Here is a 26,256-nt window from a genome sequence, read left to right as displayed (position 1 = left end):
CAGGAGCAGCAGCATCTCTTTTTTAATAAAATTTTTAAATTTTATTTTTATTTTTTATTTCGGGGGAGAAAAATGTTTTATCAGTCATGCTGAGCCAACATTTCCAAACAACGATTTGCAGGGAGCCTGAGGCCGGGGCCCCGGGGAGGCGTCCGTCTCGCCTTCCTCGCCCGTCTCTTCAGCCGCCGGTGACGCCTCCGTCCTGGCTGCTGAGGCTGAGGCTTCCAGCTGCCCCATTCGTCACGAAGCTCGCCCTCATCTGCCTCGGGGCTCTTCTGCTCCGTGTTTCCCTCATGCCATCCATGTCCCTCACCCAGAGGGCCCCTTCTCCAGAAACCGCCTCCTCCTCGTGTCCGTGAGCATCTCTTACGCCAGAGGACTGGGAACAGGCCCCTGGAGCTTCCTTCTTTACCTTCCCTTGAGGGTGGCCTATGACACACCGTGAGACAGAAAAATACAACAGACGTCGCTACGACACTCACAGGCACCGCCACAACGAGCCTGCTGTCATACCCATGTCCCGGCGCTGCTTTTGTGAGCTCCTTTGCCTCCCCCCCTTAACCTGGGCTTCTGTCCCCATTTTCCCAGCGGCCCCTGTCCCACTCCGCCTTGGAAACCTTACTGCTTGCTGCGCACGGAGAAGCTTCATCAGGAGGCCCACAGGTGTTTGTCAGACACTCAGTGCCACAATGCAGTGTGACTGTCCTGACAACAGTCTCTATATTTAAATTGGCAGAGGTGGCAGGCCAAATCCTAGGTAAGATTAGGTTTTCCAATTCAAGGGCATCATGAGGATGTTCTCAGTTGTTGTGACACTTGTGTTGTTACCATGTCTAAATATTTTAATGCTGGCAAATTAAGAAGATATGGATCTTCAACAGTTGTCAGAGGACTGCGATTAATTAACTTGTGTAAAAGCTGCATTCCATGCCAGGTCTGAGACGTTCCAAAGCTCAGTTCTGTGGTTATTGCAACCAAGATTTAAATACTGGAGGGATAGCCGGCCTTTAAATGAATCCTTATAATTCTCTCAAATCATTTTCACTGAGAATTAGCTCCTCAGCCAAATGGTATGACTTCCATATAGCTTTATCAATACAAGACAGAGTTTCCTTGGAAATTTAAGATGGTGAGGGAGCCACTCTGTGGGGCCTCTGCTTCGGGCCGAGACCAATACACGACAGCCTCCCACTCTTGCAGGCACAGAGCTTGGTGTGTCCAGGGTGGCGTTCTAGCCAGGCGCCGGAGGAGCTGTTTCAGAGACTCTGGTTGCTGAGTTGTTGGAGCTTCCAGGTCCCAAGATTGAACTGTAACTTCAGACGAGGTTGGCTGCTGAGCCTGAGCAGACTCTGGAGGTGGAAGTGTCACCCCAGGATGCTTTGGAGGAGCTGGAGTCTCCTGCAGTAACGTATCCACTGTTTTTCTCATCTAAAGTAACACAACCCTGCGGTGACCCAGCTGCGAAATAGATCTTTCCCCGGGGGCTCCCAGTGGGGGTGGGGGTTGGAGGGAATGGGAAGGGGGAGGGCATGGGGGGGATAACTGGGGATGGGAGGAGACTTGCGGTGTTGAACACACAATACAGTGTACAAACGATGTGTTGTACAACTGTGCACCTGAAACCTGCATAATGGTGTTAACCACTGTCACCCCAATAAATTCAATAAAAAGGAAAATGTGTTTTCTCTTTGGTTATAGCATGTAAATAAAAATAACACCGCTTCAAAAGCTTGGCTGTCAAGAGCACTTGGTTAATTCCCCACGTACCTGAGTTAAGGAGGAAAAGAGGATTCAACACAATTGCTAAATTCCTGTTTGGGATCCAAACCCTGCTGGGAGCACACATACCAGCCTCTTAAAGTGCTAAATTATATTCAATTGGAAAATTTTTAAAAATCTTTTAAATATGATGCAACATAATTTTCTCCTAATAGCACAGACATTCAATTAGAATGGTTAGATATTACAACATTCTCCCCAAAACATCACATTTTGCAAATTAGGTTGAGCAATAATGTTCATAAATTCTAAAGAGTAATCATTGTTATATCCCTCTTTATTTTCCTGAAGGTCAGCTGTGTAATTTATTACAGTACAGCTGACATCTTTCCTGACAGTGACTTTTCACTAGAATCTTCTTTATTTTCTGTTGATATTAGGAATTGAAACTATTTGTTGACAGAAGAGCTATTTAATTCATTCATTTCTAATAATATAGTTCATGTATCAGGAATATTTATTTTCCCATTGCTGGTTTTATATCATTCACAATGTGAAAGCCATTGTGTCTGTTAACATTAGACAGCCAGAAGTTTTTTTCTTAAAATTTATGACTTTGAAGAAAGAAATATTACTATAATGTTACAGCAAGGTTCAAATAGTCTCATGAATATACTTGATCCTCAGTGCACATGTCCAAATCCAAAACAATCTTAATTTTTCCTCAGTTATGGAGAGTAGCAGCTTCATTAACACAAATATTTTTTAAAGATAAAAGCCCTCATGTATGTCCCCACAGTCAGCACATCCACTAATTTTATATTTTACTGGATTCGCTGCATTTTGCATTGCATCTCTCCAAAATTTGTAAGAGTTTTTCACTAGTTCCTAATTAACCTTTGAATTGCTATGTGACACGTAAGTATACAGACCTGAATTTGGAGAAAGTAATAGCTTTCTTAGATGCACAAAGAATAGGAATCCAGAGACTCCAACTCTACCAATGCTTTCTGGAGGGTTATTCTGAGTAGAGTTGGAAATAATCTGTTCCCACAAAAGGATGCTGCTAAATGGTTATCCTCTCTGCATTAGAGATAAACTATACAAATTTTAAGATTGTGGTTAAGGTCCCCTTGCTGTAAGCCAAGAATTGGACTCTAACTTAAGCAAAATGGAGAATTTATTGGAATGGTCCTGCAGTATCTCCCAGATTTAGTAGTAGTAGATACACAGGCAGCTCAGGAGCCTCAGCAGCTGGGGCCCATGGACCCTCTCTCTAAAGGGGTTGACTTCAGTGACTCCTTGGCTCTCTATCTTAGCATTTCTGATGTCACTTCCCAACAGAGAACCCTGTTGGCCCAACGGGAATCAGTCATCTAGGTGGATAGGAAAAGGCAGGATACCTGTGGCCTCTGGAGGCCCTCTTCAGGACCTGGGTTCCATTCCCACAGCAACAAGAATTGTTGTGGGTGACCACTCCAAAGTTTGCCCTTTGTGTTTGATCTCTTGGCTACATTTTTTTATTTCTCTATAAACATTTTACTAGAATAAAGTCACTTATTTAAAAATTTTCCAAAACTGTAATCTGTTTCTTGATTTCATTTATGACTATGAAATATTTCAAACATAAAGAAAATTACAAAAGAGATTAACATAACTAATATTATTAACATAACTACCATAACTAATACCCATTTGCCAACAGCCAGCTAAGTAGCTTACTCAAATCCTCACATGCTCCCATACTGGCATCACAAATTTTAAAGAAAGAAAACATGACATAAAAACCTATTCTTCAATTCTATTCTCCCCTCTTTCTTTTCCAACCTCCTTCTACCTTGCACAATGTAACCATTTTCCTAAACTTGGTGTGTACTGTCTCATGTAGTTTTTACTAGAACACGAGTGTATCCATAAAAAATTACCAATTATTGTATGTTTTTAAACTTTATGTAAATATTTTAATAATGATATTTGTTGAGAATTTACTATGTTCCAAATAGTATTCTAAGCACTTTGTCTGTTTTAGTTCCTTTAATTCTCACACCTGTTCTAGTAGCTTGATACAGTTATTAACCCAATAGAAAGAAAAAGAAACTGAGACATAGAAAGGAATAGAGTTTGTCACTGACCAAGGGAGGATTATCTTGAACATATCATTCTGAAATGTACATTTTTTTTCTTTTAATCACCATGATGCTTTAAAGATGATTCCATGCTGAAATACAAAATACACTTCGTTTTTCAGATTGACTGCTGTGCAATATCCCATCCTATATATGAACCACAGCTTGTTCTCGTGATTATGAACATTTAGGTTACTTTGCTATTCTAAGCAATGCCACAACACACATACTTCTTACATATATATGATTAATAGTTTCTTTCAGGTATATATCTACTAATTTAAAGAGTGTGACTATCAGCACTCTCCTGCCATCTTTGAACATGGTTTCTTACCTCTTCATATCCTCACCTGCATTTGGAAAGATATATCTTTTTAACTTTTGCTGATCTTCTGGGTGTAAAATATAACTCATTTCTCTAATTACTAGTACACTTGAGCATGATTAAGTACCATCTTGTCTTAGTAATATATATATATATTTTTTTAATATATATTATTATCTGGTAGGATTGGTTACCCACACTATTCTTCTTCTTTTTAAGAGTCTTCCCATTATTTTTAGAAATTTAAATGTCATTCATTTAATAAGATCACTATTGGCCTTAATTAAGAAATAACTTTTCTGTGAATAGGTATTTTGCTTTGGGAATATGATACAGCGAGTATATAATGTGTACATATGTGTACATCGCAGATAACAGAATCAACTGGTAGTTCATCAATCACATTTCCCTTTCTTTCTGACTCTCAGCTAGACTACATTTCCCAGTCTTCCTAAGTAGATGTGGCCATATGACTGAGTGTTTAACATACACAAGCAACTGAGCGAGAAGTGAGAGAGCAATACATTCGCATTATTAAACCATGAAGATTTGTTTTACTTTCTTATAAAGATCACTTTATCATACTCGATACATTATTTCATATATTTATATGCATATAGGTTCATAATCCGTTATATGAAATCTTTGGAGCTAGACTTGTTTTAGAATTCAGAATATTTGGATATTGGTAAGGTAATATGGTAGATAAACAAATTAATCAACATTTCCAGGCAAGTCCAGGACAGCATCCAATAACCAAGCACATTAATTTTTCTGCAGTGAACTAAAGGGATAGACACACTAAATGAGATAAAAGCCTATAAATAACCAAATTCATTGCCAAATTACTTTATTCCAAACTTTAAAAAAATCCTTTGGTTTTTAGAACTTTGTGGATTTTAGATTGTGGCTAAGGGACTATTGACTTGAAAGTTCACATAAACTTTTTGTTATCAGTATACACTTGCTGTGGGGAAATCAATGAGCTTTTTAATCATTTTTAGCTCTATTTTCATTAATGAAGAGGAGCGATACATTCTTAGGATATTCATACCTCTATTAATGTCTTAAAAAAATCCTACTACATTTCACTATTAGACAAATATCCAAAGTAACTTGTTTGCATAGAACATTGGAAATAAAATAACTCCATAATCTAGCAAACAGATTCATTTTTCAAAAAATGGTAATCTAATATCAACTTTACTATTTTTCATAATCCACAAGCAACCAAAAGCAGCCAAAAAAATTGCACTATATCTGAAAATGCATACTGTTCAGAAAGTAATAAACTGTATCTCCATTTGTTATGATGGAAATTATTACTTCTTATAATCACAAACATATCTCTTTTTAAAAATATATATCTTTTTTTAATTTTATTTTTGTTTAAAATATTACAGATGTCCCTTTTTAAATATATCTTTATTGATTTCAGAGAGAGGAAGGGAGAGGAAGAGAGAGAGATAGAAACATCAATGATGAGAGTCATTGATCTGCTGTCTCCTGCACGCCCCTGACTGGGGATCGAGCCTGCAACTCGGGCATGTGCCCTGACCCGGAATCGAACTGCGATCTCCCAGATCCTAGGTCAGTGCTTAACAGCTGAGCCCCGCCCAGCCAGGCCACAAACATATCTTTTGTGAATGCACTCATACATGATGTCGGTTGCTCACCTATGAGTAGATTCATGGGCTTGATTCTGTTAATCCAAACAAAACAGCACCTCGTCCATACAGGAACATGTACTAGTGTATATAAGAGTTAAATGGGAAAGCTTATTATAGATGCAAAATTTCCACACCTGAAAACCATGTTTGGACTTCTGGTTATTTGTAAATGAAGCTGCCTTTGCAATGAAATATTTTATTTTGCTTTCTATGGTTACTTCTTTAGTGACCATAGAAATAGAACACTAAAGAATAAATTAAACTTTCATATAAAAATGGATTGATAAAGCAAGATACTAAAGAAATAATTAGGCTTCCATACAAAAATGAGGGACTAATTTAAATATCTTAAAAATATTTTTTCTACATAAGATTACATTACTGAAAAAGTGACACTCATTTCTTTCAAAGATGGCAAAAACTAAGTTTACATATCTGCAGTGCATGGTTCTGGTGTCCCTCCTACGTCCCCTTTCCCAGGCTGGTGTCCCAGCTCCAGATGTTGCAGGTGTTAAAGGCTAATGGCTCACACCTGCACTCTCCTCAAAAAGAACTGCCCTTAGCTGACAGGCGTCACTTTACTCCCTATTCCCTCAACCCCTGTGGCAGCTGGTGATTAATTGATGGAGACAGGAAAGGTGCAGAAGAGTGTGAACAGGCACATCCCCTCGCCTCAGGCAGAACAAACCGCTGGGATTCATGCTCGAGCTCCCTGTGTGATGGGCTGAGGCTAGGCCTCCACTGAAACCACCCACCCACTTAGGGGGCTCTGGAGCATGAATTGAATCCGTTTGTCTTCTCCCTTATCCTGCTCCCTCATGCCCACAGCAGGTTTCACAGGCGAGAACTTTCTCACCACATCACTTGCACTAAAATCTGCACCTTTGGCTCTGCTTCTAGAAAACCTGAACTAGCACAGCACATATGATTTATAATCTATTGAACACCTACTAAGGATTAGGCTTATCTCTGCTTTAAACATTACACACTATTATTCTAGAAATATCTTAGCTGCATGATAACTATGATCCCCATATTGTGGGTAGAGAAGCTCAGACTCTGTAGAGCTGAGGAACTTGTATTTACCTAGTTATAAGTGGAAATCCAGGAATCAAACTCAGATTAATATGACTCCATAAACTCCACTCTACAGAATTTCTCACTGCCTCTGTATCATATTTTAAACCAGGAAATTTAAAAAAATTAAAGATCTATTCAACTATACGTTATTTTAGTGAAATAGAAGTTGATGTGCATTTTATTTTCCACAAACATTGATGTAATTTGTTTAAAATGAAGGTAAGATTGTATGAGTCATATAATTTCCATAAGGGTTTATTAGTGGACAAGCATGGATTCGATTAAAAAGGAAATAAACATCTGTATAATACCTTCATTTTCTTAAAAGGGAATGTTTTCTAGAAGTTGGAAAATAGCAAGGAGGGAAAAGATCATGTCAGCACAATGTTACTGGTCATATACAACGCAATCTTATGTTTCACAGAGATTTCAGCACAGGAAATGGGTATATTAGGAACTGCCTAATTCATAGGTTTTCCTGACCCACGTACAGTGGTCTCTTTGAATGACTGAAGAAAAACCGTAAGCAGTGCTTTTATACCAGCTTCAATAATGCATATTTCAAAGCCCTGACTAGTCAGCCATGTAACTGTTTACATAGTCAACATTCAGTGGGAAAATAAGTGTCAACAGGTTCCATTTTCCCAGCCCGGAACAGCATGTGACCTTTCATTACAATCCTCATGAGTCTCTGATTAGGAAGGAATTATTTTATTTTTGTTTTTTCCATTCAATAAATCCAAGATTCTGAGTTTGCCATCTGAAGAATAACAACTTCACCCACCACACCCCACCCTGCCACTTAGCCACTTAAAAGAGTTACATAATCATACTACATTAGAAACACTGCAGGAAGGGCCCATGTCTTTTCCATCTTTGTTTATGGTAATAGCAAAGTGGTTTGCACAGAGCAGAAAATTAATAAAATGGAATGTGGTTCCCCATAAAATTAAAAGTTTCCATAACATAAAGTGTTTTTCTTAATATTCTGATTGCTATGACCAATGACCAATAATCTTTAGATCCCTGATAAAATCTATAAGTATCTGATTGTCTCAGGGCACCCATTCAACCTTCTTTCCTGAGGGGAGACTCAAAACTATCCAATGCTTCCCTGAAAAATTATCAACACAAGTATTGGATATTTTCTACAACTTCTATTTTATTTACAATTATAGCTCTAACAATGTTATAATTTTCTTTTACTACAGAAATCATATTATTTATTAAATACTTGTCATGTATCTATAAGTATGCCAAGTGTTTAATCTATATTTTCTGTTAAATATTCAATACTAAGATGAGAGTACTCATAATCTCTCCATTACAGGCAGGACATTAGGGCTTACAAAACTTGTATAGTCCTTTTGCCATCTGCAATATGGGGTAGATAGTAAATCTTGAACTTGATTGTAGTTACCCTTTACCTCCAACTTCTATGTTCTTAACTACTGAACCACACTAAATCTTCTAAAGCCAGAATCACACTTCCCTTCCCATTAGTAAATTTATCATCAGCTGTGTATAATCCATTGACTCCCCCAAAAGAAACATGTGGATTGTACTCAAAAATTCCTTCTCACCATTTCCTACATCAAAACAGAGAACACAGTTTGCAATTATCTCCTAAATTACTCAAATCTGACTTTTTCCCACCATTTACTCTGTCATTTCTTTATCCCAGCTTTTTATTATCTATTGCACTATCTCATCTCTTAACACCATGCACTCAGTTCTCTGTGAAATTTTTCCATCCACCTGCAGCACTGTGATTGCAACACTGGTGTGTGTTTCTGGATATCTAGACCTAGACCTGTTTCATGTGCTTTTCCAGGCACTTGTCATGAACATACCCTTAGTGAGTGCCTCACTGTGGGGTAGTGTTAAAAGTTCATAGCATGAGCAGTCAGAAAACTTTAAATCCGCTTATAAATGAGAAGAAAATGGCTAATCCTTTTAGTCTTTAAAGAATTTTAAAATATGAAATACATGAGGCATGAGTTAGAAATGTATTCATACAGGAATGGCTAAAATTTAAAATAAAATTAAGTAGCTATATTATTAGGAAAAAATGCTCATTATGCCTGTCACTTGAAGTACTACACAATTAATCCTTTTAAATATTTTTGCACATGCGCTGCACATAAGGCTCAATGTTTTGTCTAAACTAAATGCGTAGAACATTATAATCATTTAAAACAGTGTTTTGGAAAAAATGTAAAGAAAAAAATGTAGGTGTGTTTATAGAGAGTGCTTATATATGTTTGTATTAATAAGTGCATATATTAACACATAGACATATATTAATACATACACATAGATAGTATATATTATAAAGGGTGGGGCAAAGGTAGGTTTACAGTTGGTCATATGAAAAATAATACAATAATTAATAAATAATGATATAAGAATAAACTATTTCATGTACCCACAACTGTAAACCTACTTTTGCTCTACTCTGTATATGAAATTCAAAGGCATTCTTGAAATAATACTGATTCTTCAATTAAATGGGGTTAACTCTAGATTAGTTACAGTTCTTTTAAAATATAATTTATCTAAACAATATCTATGACAACAGGATCTGACCCTTTGAACCACTGAAAGTTTTAAGGAAGTACATTTTTGAAGAATTTTTATTCTTTGAGTAGCAGTTATATAAGCTTATAAAATTTTCATAAAACCCTGTTCCCTCCCAGTGCACAGCCTGAGACTACATGTCCCAGCAGTAGCTTTGTGGGAATGGTATTAGCAAGCAAATAATCCTGTAGCTTAAGCATTGAAAACACAGGGAGTGGCCCTGAGGGGATGGGGAAAGAGAGGAGGACTGTTTCGCAGAGCTCCAGGCTCTACAGCAGAATAAATTTAAGGCCTAAATGGAGAAAACTAATAAATTAATTTTGCAATTAGAGAGAAAGAGGGCATCTAGAATAAGATTCAATTACACAAAATAGCATTTGCAACCTCGAGTCACCAAACAAAATATAAATTAAAAAACGCTGTGTGTGGGAAAGTAAATCTAATCTTCTAATTTCCTAGTTTCATTTAAAGAAAATTACCTAGGAATATTGCTATGGAATTAGTCCTTCATGCCTTATTAGGCCACGCAGGTCAACTATGTCAGTTCTGAAACCATATCCTAATTTTTCTAGTATGTGTTCTTAATAAGATGAAAGAAAGGGGCAGCAAATGTGCCTCTGGGTTGAAGTTCTCCATTTATTTGCACTCACACATTAGGTACAGAAACCCTAATGCATAGGAAATAGTCACTTCCCTTGGAGAGTTCAAACCCCATAAATTTCACATATAATTTTTGCTGACAGCAAATTAATATAAATTCAAATCTCATGAATACTACATATTTTATAGGACTACTTTAAAAAAGCATATCCATTTAGTGAATGGCTTTTAAGTAAGATTATGCCCCTAATAATTAGATCTTTCTAAAATATGTTGTAAATAGTTTGCTATAAAACCACTTGGAGTTTGCTATAAAACCACTTGGAGTCTGTTTTAATACAAGAGTAGGAAATAGAAAATTAAGCCTTAAATGCTGCCCTTGATACAAAGATATGTATTCTGCTGATTATAATAATACAGCAAATTCAACAGCCCAAATAAATGACCATATGTTATGTTTAAAGTTAGCAAGCTATGAGATTGACAAGGTTCCAGTTTCCAAATCAGTGACCACCCACCCAACATTAAATGTTAACTATTTAGCATTCTGAATGTAAGTTAAATTTAGGACCTTCTCTAGGAGAAAATATCGTAATGATGTAATTAAACATTTGTGTGACAATCTAGAAAAAATAGGTATAAACTTGCTACAGGGCTGTCTCATCTTGGCAAATCCTGATTCACCAGCCTTCGTGGCAGAATTTCCAGTAGCCTCTTTGTTTCTCCTGTTACATCTGCACTAGGTGGCTTCTGCCCCTCTCAAAGGCAGACCCTGTCCTGGGGCTCTGGGCCTCATCCTGCTTTTAAGGAATTCTCTCCAGCAAGTATTCCCTTTCTCCCCTAAACCACCAATACCTCTCTGTCTACTTGATCACTCCCATTAATGGAAGACACAGGATAATATTAATCCTTCTTAAAACACAACAAAACAAACTTCCCAGAGCCTAGGCTCTACACCAGCTGTTGCACAAAGTTTATGCTACACTTTATAGCAAATTTCCTCAAAACTAATTGCTTCTCACCTTCACTTATATACTTTTTTGTTTTCCCGACCTACACCAGTGAAACATTTAACCACAGCCCTCCACTGAAACAGCCCTCACCACTGTAACCAATGACATTTATCTAGCCATAAACAATGGCTAGAAAATCACTTTTTAATAAATTTAATCAATTTTTGCGAGTTGAATTATATACCCCCAAAAGATATGTTGAGATCTTAACCCCTGGTATCTGTGGATATGACCTTATTTAGAAACAGCTCTTTGTAGATGTAATAAAATTAAGATTGAGTCATATTTAACTGGAGCGGAGGGTAATCCAATATGACTGTCTTTGTAAGAAGAGAAGACAGAGACCCAGACACACAGGGAGAATGTCATGTGATGATGGAGGCAGAGATTAGAGTGATGTCCCCACAAACCAAAAACACCATTGATCACTGGCAAAGCTAAAGGAAAGGCAAGGCACAGATTTTCTCCCAGATCCTCCAGAGAGAGCATGGTTCTGCTGACACACTGATTTCCCACTTCCAGCCTCCAGAACTGTGAGACAATAAATTTCCTTTGTTTTAAGCCACCCAGTTTGTGGTAATTGGTTATGGCAGCCAGAGGAAACTAATATATCTTCATATTTACCCTCTCAGAAGCATTGAGATGGTGAGCATCTACTCTTCTGAAATCTCTTTCTTCTCCCATATCTGTAGCATCTCTCTCACCTGATTTTTCTCATACTTACTACTTCCCAGTACCATTAGCTGGCTCTTTCATACATTCTAGATCTCTAAGTGTTGGAGTGTCCTAAACATTTTTCATGGAACTTCAATCTTTTTACCAACACTCTCTGCCTAGTAAACTTTTGCAAGTCCATGACTTTACATACCATTTAGACGATGATATCTTTCTTTTTAGATTTATATTCCAGCCAAGACTTCTCCCCTAGGTTCCAGACCAATATATACATAAATGACCAATCAACTTCTCCACTTAGATATCAAATAAGTACCACAAAATTAATATAGCCCAAACAGAGCTATTTCATTATTGAGTCCTGAAATATACACTCCTCAAGAGTTCTCCTGTCAAAGTGCCACCTTCAGCACCTACTTCTTCAAGCCAAAAACCAAAAGTCATCCTAATTTCCTTTTCAATATTTCACATCCAACCCATCAGTGAGTCCTGTCTGCTCTTCCTCCAAAACATAGACACACTGTTTCCCTCTATATCACCACTACCATACTGTTTACAATGTCATCTCCTGCTGGCTGATAACCAGAGCTTCCTAACTTCTCCTGCCTCTCCTCAAATTCGCTTTCCCACATCTCCTCCCCACCCAGGCAGCAGTGAGATCAGTCTTTCTGTAGTGTCAACTAGATCAGGTCACTTCTTTGCTTAAGACCATCTATTGACTTTCTACTACAATAATAAAAGAATAAATATAAAAATTAAAATCAAATAATAAAATCAAAATTTCTTAAAACCTGTATGAGCTGGCTGTGGACTCCTTTCTGACTGCATCTGTCTTTATTTTCCCCTCCAATAGCTATATATGCCAGTCATCCTGGTCTTCTTACCATCTCTTGAATATGCCATGATTTCTTTGATCTCAAGAGACTTTAATATGCTGTTCCTCTAAAATGTTTATCAGTTTGCAGTGTCTCTCACTTCAGACTCCACAGCTATCTTCTCCATTTCATTCAAGTCCTAACAGATGTCACCTGCTCAGTGATTTTTCTGTATGCAATAGTGAAAACAACCAAGCGCACTGTATTCAATAGCCCTCTATTCAATTTTCTAACTGTATGTTTTCCAAAACATCTTTTCAGAGCTGAAACTAATTGTTCCACTTTTATTTTGCTTACTTATTTTCTGTCTTCCTTTCGAAAATATAAACTCTTTAAGGTCATAAAATCTGCAGAGGCCCCAGTTCCAGGTTTGAGCAGGTGCACAAGAAATATGTGTTGAGTGATTGAAAAGTGGATGAAAGTTTGACAAGAAAATACATAAGTATATCATTTAGGAGGCTGTTATGGTAATTTATTTAAGCTATAATAGGGGTTTAAATCAATGATAGTTGAAATGGTGAAAGGTGAAGTGATTGGACTTATCTTTAGGAGAACTTGACAGGAAGTATACCATTGTGGTAAAAAACATAGGCTTACACTCTCTACAGCTGTTGGTATTTGTTGGTACTAGTGTCTAATGTGAACCTTTTTTTCCAACCCTATGGAATATGATTTTCATCCTCATAATGGATGGAATGTGTTCTTGTTAATAGTTTTTTTAAATTATTTTAACTTCTCAATTACAGTTGATATACAACATTGAATTAGTTTCAGGTGTACAACATAGTGATTAGACATTGATATAACTTATGAGGGATCACCCCAATATTTCTAATACCTACTTGACACCATACATAGTTGTTATAATATTTTTAATACATTCCCTATGCTGTACTTTACACCCCCATAGCTGGATTTTTAAAAACTATACATGTTGCCAAACACCATAGATTTTTTTCAGCCCTTATCTTGCTTGATCACTAATGATCATTTGCTCCCTCCTGAAAGTCATCATCATGAATCCCGTTATACCACATTTTTCTGCCTTCCTTCTCATCTTTCTAGCTGCTCTTTGTATTAAAAGTTAGATAAATTCCAAACTTTTCTACTGTGATTTAGAAGGCCCTCCAAAGTCCAGTCTCTGCCCATATTTCCAATTTCACATCTTTAAATCTCACTCAGCCCTCTTCTTTCAAGAAACTTTACCTGATTTCAAGTCCAGGTTAACTCTATACAATTATATAGCCACGGTAAGATTTTTTTTCCTGTGTAAAGTATATTGACAATCTTGTCTATATGTGAAATTTTCAAGGGACCTGAGAACAATTCCAACTTTTTTATTGAGAAAACTTTTGTAAAACAGACCTCCTTATTCACATTTTTTTCCTGTTGCTCTAAATTTTTATCATACTACTATGATTATTTTTGTGTAAGTCACTTATTACAGTTTAAACATAAAACTGTATTCTTGACTTGGACTATATTATGACTCACAGAAGACTGTTATCACTAATATTACATTAACAAAGAGTAAAATTAAATATGAGTTCCAAATTCCATTAGCAACTTGACATATTTGAAACTGGCACATGGTTTAATAAAGCAAGAACATGTTCTCCTTGCATGATTCAAAATCATGTCGCTTATTATGTGGTTTCCATCACATCTCCCAAGGTAGGACTACAGGGCAGACTCCAGGACTATCTTCTAGAGGTAGCATGAAGTCAGGCAGGCGGGGGCACAACTTGGGAACAAGCGGATGATGTGACTTGGGGAAGCCTACCAGGAGGGCCAGCAGCAGGGAGGTTCACTGAAGGACTAGCACAGGGTTGGGGGTGACAAGCAGTCTGCCAAGTATAGGCATTTTATCTGCAATACATGTATAGAATCCTAATTTTTTCACCATTTGGCTACTTGTACATATATAAATTGGAATAAAAAAATTTCTACATATTCTCTATAATATGTAAATAATAAAAAGCCATATTATATCCCTCATGAATTACTTTCGGGGGGAAGGTATTAAAATTTCTATTATTAACTATATATTATATATTAACTGCGCCTTTAGTATACACATTTTTAGTTGTTGGATGCAATGTACTCACGCTCACTTTCCCGTTGCGATTGTCTTCTTCTCTCACTGCCAGAGCCTTCAGAAAACCATCTTTCAAGTCTTTACCAGCACTTGTTAATGTCCTACAAGAAGCAGGTCTTCAGTTATAATATGTTAGACAACAAATATATTTAGAACACCCTGGGGACAACAACTATGCTTCCTTATTCCAAATGACAATTTTTTTACAACATTAAATATATATACGTTTATACAATCATTATAAATCATATGCAATTGTCATATTCTACTAGATTCCTCAATTCCATTTCATATAGCTATAGCCTTAATTTACAACGAGTCTATAAATAGTACATGTGCCCATATCAATACTTGTGCCAGATACAGTTAATTTCATTTACATGCCCCTTTTATTTTTTAATCACAATATGAAAATTCACTATATTTATACTTATCATACCCACAATAATTTTATTTTTCTCCCACAATAATTTTAAATTTACTATAATTCAAGCACAATTAATTTATTTACTGTAAGAAAATTAAAATATTTGACACCCAAGCCAACTCAGTTTAGCTCTATGACTAGATAATCAAGGCAAGAAAGGAAACTAGGTTAAGTTATCTCTGCCACTTAAAAGGAAGCATTAAGAATTTAAGAGAGAAATGACTTTCTCTGGAAGTAAATTTTAAAGGAAATTTATCACAAAAATCTCAATGAAGCAGTGCTGGACCACATAATGAAGAGTGAGTCCAAGAGTGATTTGCAAAATAACAATTCTTTCCTTATATGGCAAGTTCCCATACATTCAGCATTGCTATCATTCGCCTACTATGTACCGGGAATTCTGCCAGGCGCAAAGATGAATGCCATGCAATTTAGAATTCCTGCTCGCAAGTTGCCTGTGGTCTCACAGAGGTGAAGATACATAAACATTATAATGTCATGCCGTGTAATAATAATGACAGACATAGATGGATATCAGAGGAGTTATTAAGAGAAATACGCTACCTATTCAAGCAGAAGTCACTTAATCTTAAGCTTTAAAGCAACTCTTGAAGTAAATGTCAAAAGATGAGGCAGGATTAGCCAGCTTGGGGCACCAAGGGGGTGGGGTGGCGGAGGAAGAGAGGTGCTAGTAACTACGAAGGGATGAAGGAATAGAGGTAAAGTGCACGGGGACCCTGCGTAACTGCAAAGCAGTCAGAAAGTAAGCGCAGGAAGTGAGAGGGAAGCCATATAATATTAATAAAAGCTAACATTTTAAAAGACATACTGCTGTGAGCATTTAGCTGAGGCCACACAGCTGGTAGGAGCAGAACCCGTATCCAAGCCTAGGCGGTCTGGTTCCCCAACTCATTCTCATAACCTCTAGGACATGCTGCCTTCCACAGGGGCCTGGATGCTGCTTTAAGGAGCTTGAACCTGTCTTCCAGAAGATATTCACCACGAGGGTCTCATGCAAGGAAATAAAAATGGCAGGTTTGTGCGTTAGAAGGAATATTCAGTAGCTCTGAGAAGTACAGCTTGGAGGAGAGCAACACTGGAGGGATTGGTTAGGGCTCTTACAAAGCGTCACTAGGAGATGGTGCAGACCTGGCTGAAGCAGTGGCGGAAGGGTAGGAAGGGACAGATGTGAGAAATATGTAAGAGCTAAAACGGACCTGGTTATTTCTTTTTGTGAAGAGTTAAAGAGAAATGACTACCAGGTTTCATTAAATCAGTATAGACATGTATAACATGTAACTTACTAATTATTTTGTTGATTTAGAAATGCAACACTTTGAAGTTGATCATAACCTGTCAGCTTCTGTTTTTCTAGCTTTAGGTGCCTTGGTTTGGTATTAATAACAACTAATAATCCAAGCATCTAAATACACATAAAAAATAGCCACTAATTAGTACCAATGGGAAGAATCAGATATTTGAGAAATTTTTCAATTCATTGTTCTGTCCAAAACTGAGTCTTCCATATTACAATATACCTATGCACTGCTCAGATATTAAATCTCTAAATATCAATTTTTTTAATATATCTTTATTGATTTCAGAGAGAGGAAAGGAGAGGGAGAGGCAGAGATAGAAACATCAATGATGAGAGAGTCATTGATCGAACCACGATCGCCTGGATCCTAGGTCGACGCTCAACCGCTGAGTCACGCCCAGCCGGGCTTCTTTTTTTTTTTTTTTATCAAATTTATTTTGTCAGTTACTTGCCCGTCTCCTCCCAAAATCCATGTATTGTTTCTCCATTGCTCACCGGATAATCTCATCGTTTGGTCAGTTTCTACCTAATTTCCTGCTTATGGTCCACATTTAAAACCAGAATCAGTGAGAAATTCTCTGTGAAGTTTGAACAGAGAATTAGTTTTACAAGTGCATCAGTCAGAACTGGTTAGGTTATGCTATAGTAACAAATGGCCCAAACCTCAATGGTTTACAGTTCCAAAGACATATTTCTCAATAATGCTATGCATCAAAAGCAGGTTGACTGTGGGTCTTCACCTTGGAGGAATGAACAGAGAGCCTGATGACACAGCCTTTATCTGAAACATCTTTGATTATTGTGTGGAGGGAAAAGAGAAAATGGCCACACACTGGCTCTTTGAGCATCTGCTTGTAAGAGAAGCATGTCAGTCGCTTCCATTCACATTTTATTGCCCAAAGTAAGTCCATAGCCAAGCCTGAAATCAATGGGATGGAAAAGTATAATCCTGCTCAGGGAGGAGTAGCAAATATTTATGAACAGCCTGTATACCGCTTGCTCGAGAGTAGTTAGCTAAGCAAACAGGAGCAATAAATAAAACAATTTTTGAGTAAAATTTCAAAGTACAGAAACTTGTTAAACAATGTGGTTCACTGCAATATAACCAAATAAAGACCTGTGTGAAAATAAAGAGAACTCATCTTGGTCCCAAAACACAATGTTCCCCCACAGACCTACAAAACATTCTAAAAATTATGGTTGAGGGAATGAAATATACTTTGGTATGTGGTCTTCTGTGACAGTGGTAGACACCTGTTGCTTTTGCCACCCCAAAAGCTCTCCTTTTTTATTGGTAACTGAACCCTTATTTTTATTTGGGCAATGGTCCATCCCACATCTATAATTTAGTAGAACAGTCAGTCAAGGTAACTGCTTCCTCACAACTCTTACCCCGAAACCTCAGCCAACAAATATGACTCAAGCTTGACCAACATCACTTCACCTCATGAAAATATACAGCATGAACAGAGAGACCCATGATGAAAAGTGACTGTCCTTAATTCCTACTATATAGCCTCATCATTCAACTTTTTCTTCAAATGTATGATAATCAGTGCTCCTCCAATAAATTCCTTTTTTTGATTGATTTCATTAGAATTGGCTTCTACTGCTCACAAACAAAAACTATAACTGATACAGGGGTTACCAGTTAAGATACTTCCAGATTTCCTAAAGTTTTCCATATGGTAAATCAATTCCTAACTCCCCCACCTCTCCAGACATACCTTATTTTATTGTAAATCTTTAGAACATTACGAATAAGTTAAAGTCCATTTTGACCACCAACCACAATCCCAAAACATCAAAGGTAACCATCATTATCAGCTTTGCATGCATCCATCAAATTTATTTTCTATAATTTATGTATATATTTGTGTACCCATAAAAACATATATAGCATCATTTGGTTCTTTATTATATAATGTGTAGCTTACTGTTTCATTACATTGTTGTTATTGTTCCTGGGAACAGTGTATGAGAGGAAGGTCAAAATTATCCTCAGGGATATCAGCCATGAAAAACCAAAAGTGTAGATTTCCAGGTGCCATGCACTAATAGGGAGGGAACTGCTAATGTTCTGCCAGGCCTGGATCTCTTACTAATGGCTGAGGTTTCTAGGAGCTATCTGGCCAAACAGGAAAAGGGAGTAATAATAGCAGTAGAATTCTTGCTGCCTCTGGACTACAGCAGACACTGTTTTCCTTTCTTCCATGAAAATGAAAGTCCCAGTTTTTACCTGGGCATGAGGATTTCTAGAATAAAGACTACATTTCCTAGCCTCTCTTGCAGCTATTTATGTCCATATGACTAACTTTTCCACAGTGGTATCCTAGTGAAAATTATGTATAACTTCTAGAAAGTGTTCTTAAAGAGGGAAGAGTACCCTTCTCCCTATAGTAGGAATGCTCCAGCTGCCACCTTGACTTAAATTGGAGGCCACTATCATGGAGAAACAGGACAAAGGAGAGGGGTCCCTGACACCTCGGAGCACCAGTCCAGGCTTGATTGACACCACATGCATTTCTGGAATACAAGACTGAAAAGAGTTTATATTTTGTTTCAGCCATTGTCATTTGGGGTTTTTCTATTATTTTTAACTAAATCTAATCTAAACAGATACATTCACCATATGAAATTCGCTCACTGTTCTGTAAAAGATGTTATGAAATTGACTTGGTAATCAAGTGAACTTTAATCTTATCTGTAATATTGTAAGGACGCCCCAGGGGACTGAATTACTTATATAATTAAAATAAATTATTTTTAAAACAGCCATAAACTTAAGCACTTTAAATGGAAACATGAAATAATGGAAATTAAACTGAAATATAAGATGGGACATCAGCCTTTAATTCCTATTTATTTGCCAACTCACCACATCTTTCTGAACCTTGGTTTCATGATGGGCTAACTATTCTCTAAGCCCCTAGAAGCTATAAAACTTGTGATTTAAAATGATCGTGTTCTATCATCAATCCCCAAACATATTAATTTATAATCAGTCTAAGAAATTTCACCATTATACTGACAATACCTTAAGATCACACTGTTCCTCTTTTACTATCACTCTGTATACATACACAGACTTAATTATTTCCTGTAACATCTATGAGGAAGATAAAAGTATTTTTGTTCTATAAATTGGGGGGGAAAAGATAAAGTCTAGAATCCCTAAACTATATGCAGCAGAGTAAAAAAATTAACTAAATAATAAATTATTATACCACACTACATCTGAGAATCTGAAACTTCTCAGCAAGGGGAAATATTAGGAAAGAAAGTTAATGTAGAGTGTATGGTTAGGAATTCTTAAATCTTTAACACACACTACCCTTACTTAACTAGATTTATTTAACAGTGACCTGAGAAACCTTGCCTAAATAAATATTACAAAAAGAGTTACTCCCTCATGAAGTGAAGTAGGTCTGTTACAAAATCTTAGGGTTATAAGTTTTATGAAGGCAAATACTCCAGCTTTGTTGTTTACACTCCACCACTTTCAAAATGGGGTAAAGTTATATGGATGAGTTAATTTTTACCAACCTTGTTTAATCATTAGCTAAACATGTTTATATACTTGTATATGAGAAACTCTAAATATATCTTTAATCCTCAACAATTAGGCTACTGGTTTTATGATTCAATTACTTTGTTTGTATCCCACACGCATTTTCTTTACCAGACTAACATTCAAGGAGAGAGGTTTAAAGTAATCATGCTCTCAGGAGGAAAAGATTTGGAAAACTACTAAAACAGTAACATCATCAAGAGTTCTTTTCTTTTTTTAATATGTCTTTATTGATTTCAGAGAGAGGAAGGGAGAGGGGGAGAGAGAGACAGAAACATCAATGATGAGAGAGTCATTGATCGGCTGCCTCCTGCACGCCCCCTGCTGGGGATCGAGCCTGAAACCCAGGCATGTGCCCTGCCCGGGAATCGAACCGTGATCTCCTGGATGCTCAGCCTCTGAGCCACTCCCGATGGGCAAGAGTTATTTTTTAAGAGTTCACTTATTTTAAAGATAATAAAGTCTTTCATTAAATATTTATGACATTAATCACCTTAGTACTTTAAATGTACAATTGGGAGTGTTCTAATAGCCCGGGTTTGAGTCATCACTGCGATCTGTTCTAATAAGCAGATTCTGAATAATCACCAAATCAAATCTGAGATTACATCTATTTTAATAGCAATAGCTTTTAGCTGTTTGGAAGTATACATACTAGTCTCTATGCTACATTTTGAAACAATTTCAAGTATCCTCAAGTGAAGTCCTAAAGGAGGATGTTTACTTTAGAGATTATTCTAATCAGCAGGAATTAAAAGTTTTACATAAATGTTTTCATTCTAGATGTCATCATCCCCAAGACTTCGTTTTACCACAGTGAAGCCTCACAATATATTGAAACATCATTTTTTTTATATTATATATTTTATAATCATGAAAATTTATGTTATTTATTTTCACATCATGAAAACAATGAGAATGCACTGGGGAGCAGAAACTTGGTGGCAGGACTGGGGATGGGGCGAGGGAAGCAGCCTCACCTTGGAAGTGCCCGTGGGAGCTATCAGAATCTGGACTGGAGGCCTCTGTGGAAAGCTAATCAGCCATAATCATCAGTCCAGCCCCAACTGGAATTCTGATCAACTGATCTGCTCAGAGTTAATGTTGATTTCTTTTCAAGCCAGTGAACTCTGATTTAGCCTACATTTCATATTTCTAGAATTTACGTTCTACTCATTAGCACTTGTTTGAATATATAATTCAACTTCTCTGCGCCTCAGTTACTTTAAAGTGATGTTTTTATCTACACAGTTTGGAAAAATTGAGTGGAGAGTAAAGTAAAAAATAGTAGATGAGTAAAAGTTTACTATAAAAACTCTATAATATTATCTTCTTAAGAAACAAGCACACTTATCTATGAAAAATCAGTTTTCAGGCAGAAATGGCTGTATTTCCTATAAGCTCATTGACAAAACAATGTATACATATCTATATGTATTTGGTCTCAAAAAATATAAATTTGATTTTTTAGAGGCCCAATTAGAAAATCGTTTACAAACTTGATAAAAATGTAATTTATATAAAACAATGTATAGATTTTTAGACAATTCATTTGAGTATTAAATATGGGAGATAGGTTCTGGTAATGCTTTGATGTAGAACACCTGATGCTTTGTCAGACAGAGATGATCTTGTTTCTCCAGGAAAACACAATACCTTTTTGTTTGGTCCTTTCCATAAATTAGAAAGGAAAAAAAATCTTACTTTTCCCCAAATGAAATGTCTTATAAACATTTCTGACACTGGTAAATCTTCACATTTCTTAATGTTTTATTGTATATTTGCTCTGTATTAATCAACTGGATCTGCCATAAAAAAAAATACCATTGATTATATGGCTTTAAACCAACATTTTCCTCATAGTTCTGGAGACTGTAAGTCAAAAGTCAGGGTACTAGCACGGTCTGTTTCCGGTGAGAGCTCCCCTCCTGGCCTGCAGAAGGCACCTCCTCACTGTGTCCTCACAGAGCAGAGACGGCAAGAACAAGCTCTGTGGTATCTCTTCTCACATGGCACTAATCATATCGTGAGGGCCCCACCATCATAATCTCATCTTAACAAAATTACCTCCCGAAGGTCCATCTCCAAATATCATCACACTGGGGAATACAATTTTCAACATACGAACTGGGGGGGACACAATGCCAATTATAACATGCTCCTTCTCCCTTCAGAACTCATTTCCCACATTTTCTCTTTCTTGCCATATTCTGTCTTGCTTGCCTTGTCACCTATTCTCTGCAACTTGGAACAATTTCGAGTTTGAGTAAGTTAGCAAGCTTTCACCTCTTGAGAGATAGGCTAGATTAAGTTACTGAAGTCAGCTGTTTGTTCCTCTCCAGCTCTCTTTAGCAAGGTGCAAATGATTCCAAGCCAGATAGCGACAAAAAGAGCCAAATGACACAGACCATGGGATTTGCCTCAAATAGCATGGAGAAACCCTCCTGGACTTCATGGCTGTACCTCATTTTCATTGTATTCTCTTATATTAGTATACAACTATTTATCCTTTCTATTATTACAGACCTAAGAGTCTGGGTCTATTATAAACATGCTGCTAGAATTTCCAGTGCATGTATCCTCAGAATAAATTTCTCTAAGATCTGCAGCTAGCAATGGAATAATGCCAACTTATTTCCAAAATGGTTGAACTACCTTACACCCCCACTACCAGAGCATCACATCATCTACAACATATTAGAACTTTTTAATATTAAGCAGCTCGGTGTGCTTCAACTAGTCTCTCAACATGCATTTAATTTGTAGTACCGATTATTTTTTATATCTTGGACGTACATGCTTTTTATGTCTGAATCATATGTCCTCTGAAAACTACATGAATACCAGAAATTGTACAGACAGGAAAAGCAACCAGGGAACAATTTCAAGTCCTTTCCTTTGAGCATAAATTCAATAGGAGAATCTACCTTTAATATCTGAGGGATTATTTTTTAAAGATCTAAGAGGGGGAAATTGTGGAAGTAAATCCAATGTGTGGTTTTTGAGTCTCTTGTTTTTTCTGGTAAGCTATTCTTGGTGGCCTTTCTCTCTTTCTTTCTTTTTTTTTTTAATATGATTGAAACAATGTTCCTTAGGAGTTTGGTCAGTCAGGATTATAGTTAGAGAGATTTATGACTTATAAACTTTTACACTACATACTGTGATTTCCATGGAATTTCCAGGAGGTCATCAACTTATATTCTAATAACTCTCAGAAAAGAAAACAACTGGAGAAATTAGGTTCATTTATTGGTACAAAGAAATGAGAATCAAAGTTCCAGTGAGAAGATAAACGGCACCACTTTCCCCACCCTTTTCTATGTGAAAGTGTTTAAATTATCAAAAGTTCAGTAAAGTTATCAGCATCTCTGGGAAAAACTTCGGCTGTCAAAAGCACACAAGAAAGGCGGGGAGCTCTAACATGCACCCCACTCAGCTGCTTCTCTCCTTTTCTGTTTTGAAGGAAACCCACGTGGGCGTCCTGGAAACTGGCATCTTCCATCAGTCAAAGGCTACTCCCCCTGGATGAGGCCTTATGCTTTCCTTTGAGGGGGCAAAATGTGTTGGCTCCTGGTGGGAAAGTGTCTCTGAACTCCTAATTTTTCTGTACATTTGGCACATATCTCCAGTTGATTCTTAAATATCGTAGGTTAAGATGTTCTCACACTTTGGGGGGGAGGGGAGGGTTGCTTAGAGAGGAAATAAATGTTCTTAGTCTTTGAATGTGTTTGATTTTATTCTGAAAACACATTAAAATGTAACTTTTACTCTCTTCTGGGAGGCAGCTAAATCTTTTATCTGGTTTGAAATACACTCCCTGACCTTCTGGTTTACATGTATGCAGTGCAAGGCAATGGGAAAGTAAAAAGCAAGGACAGCAAGCCCTGGCTCGATGGGCCTGCTCCGCTGTCCCGTCTGGCCGGGTCGGCCTTCCCGCTCCACAGAACGCGGGTGGGTCCCGCATCGCCCCCGAGCAGGTGCGGCTGATGCACGGCCAGGTCTGGAGGCTCAGGCTCTCTGCCCTCTGTCCAGCTGGCCTCTGTGTGTGTCTGCAGATGGTAAGATTTGCAAGGTTCTGCATGAGGAGGAAGAGAACCTGATGCAATGAAATTCCAAGGGGCAGCTCCTCATCAGAGAAAAGCAGCCAAAGCAGGAGCACACTGCCTTTCCCAGGACCGTCCCGGGCGGTGGGGACTGTCGTGCCTCAGGAGCGATGGGCACCTGGGTGACCTGACATGCAGGGGAGGAAGAGGAGTACTGGCGTGGGACTCTGGGGAGAAAGATTCCTGAAGACTGTTAAGAAGGCCCTGGGCCCACAGTCAGCCGATAAAGAGTTATGGCTCCCAGAAATGGTCCATCTCAATATCCCTGCCACACTCGGTCGCCGGGAGAAAGGAGCCTGTGGGAGGCATGGCCTGGGCACAAATGCACAGGAGGTTTCAACGAGCATCTGACGGGGCCCTTGCTTAGTCACCCCCCCATATGAGATGCATTCTCCTGACAGCCACAGCTCTCCCTTCATCCCAAACAAAACCCCTGCAGTTCAAAAACACCTACAATAAAGCACTTGCTTTATCACAAATATAGTCTCAAAGTGAAATTGCCAATATCATCATCAACGATATGTTTATTGGAAACACTTTAAGACATTTTGCAGATTTTTTTTTTTTTCTCAGGGTATATCCCACTACGGATGTACGGCCAGGTTACTGTGTTTTAAAGTCACTACACCTGGAAAAGGTCCTTCCTTTATAGATATCTTACCAGCTAGATGCACAATTAGGTCCATTTGTTGATTAGTTTATTCCAATTTTTAATATATTTTAAATTTTACTTAATCATTATATAAAATATACTTAGAATTCCAAAAAATCAAATCTACAATTTAGAGGTTTAAAGAAGCCTAGCTTGCATCTCCCTCAGCTCCCTCTTCCTTATTCTATCCCCTCCCTTCTATATAGACCATTTTTTAAAAGGACTAACTTTATATTGCTTTTTTAAACTATTATATTTACTATAACCATATCTATCTACCCATCAGCTAGCTAGCTAGCTATGTATTTATTTACATAAATAGTAGCATCCTATACACAGTTATCCCAACCTTGATTTTTCACTGAGCATTATACTCAGAGACTTATGTCAGAGTGGTAAGAGACATGCCCACTGCTTCTGTGTCGCATAGCACTCTGTTGTAGGAATGCATCATAGCTTAGTCACTTAGCTACTGATGGTCATTTGGGTTGTTCCCTGTTATTTGCTATCACAAATATTCCTTTAGTATATAGCTTTGTGCATAGATCATTTCACATGTTTGCCAATGTATTTTTGGAATAAATTCCTAGCTATAGAATTCTTGGTCAAAGAGCGAAGGCATATTTAATTTGTTCAATATTATCAAATTCCCCTTCAGTGGGTTTGGGCCCTTTCGCAGTCCTCCCCACAGTTTATAAGAGTGCCAGTTTCTGCGCAGCCTCATGAACAAAGTGTGTCGCAAAGCTTTTTAGATTTTTGTTGATCTGATAGGTGGAAAACTGTATCTCAGTATATTTTTGTATCTATCTTATTAAAAACAAAAGTAAACATGTTTTCATGTGTTTAGATTATTTGTATTTCTTTTCCTGTGAACTGTATATTGGTACTTCATTTTTAAATGATATTGTTAGCGTCTTTCTTTTCTATTTTCTTCTTTAAATGTGAAGAATTCTAGCTCTCTGCTGATGTAGAGAAGTGATACAAGTTGCAAATATATTTCCGAAGATTTTCATTTGTCATTATCCTTTGCTTATAGTGCATTTTACCAAGAAAATGTTTCATTTTTATGTTATTAAAATGATCAATCTTTCCCTTATTGACTATGGATTTTGAATCACTTAAAAATTATAAAGGAATTCATGCATGTTTTCTTCTAGAACTTGGACAGTTTCTTTTTTATTTGTTTTAACATTTATATCTCTAATTCCTTGGCATTTACCCTGAAGCATTGTGTGACAAATTGATCCAATTTTTTAACTTTTTCATTTGTCTCATCAGTTGTCCCAAAAGCAATTATTTAAAAGCCCATCTTTGTCTTTTACACTGGTTTGAGGAGATGTCTTTATAATTCTTCATAGTGAATTTCCATATACACTTGAGTCTATTTCTATGTTTTCTATTTTCTGCTTTGTTCATGCATCAGT

The 26,256-nt window shown here is 37.2% G+C and overlaps 1 protein-coding gene across 1 annotated transcript in view; it reads right to left on the bottom strand.

Moving 5' to 3' along the window:
• Positions 1 to 26,256, bottom strand: part of CFAP299 (cilia and flagella associated protein 299) — a 447,103-nt gene that overhangs the window by 261,433 nt on the left and 159,414 nt on the right. The window contains exon 3 of the mRNA XM_081161111.1: positions 14,772 to 14,862. Within this exon, the coding sequence (XP_081017237.1) occupies positions 14,772 to 14,862 (91 nt within the window). The remainder of the gene's footprint in view (positions 1 to 14,771; positions 14,863 to 26,256) is intronic.

Source organism: Miniopterus schreibersii (genome assembly GCF_964146895.1).
Source record: "Miniopterus schreibersii genome assembly, chromosome: 1".
NCBI classification, from domain to species: domain Eukaryota; kingdom Metazoa; phylum Chordata; class Mammalia; order Chiroptera; family Miniopteridae; genus Miniopterus; species Miniopterus schreibersii.
This window is presented reverse-complemented; position numbering and strand designations above follow the sequence as displayed.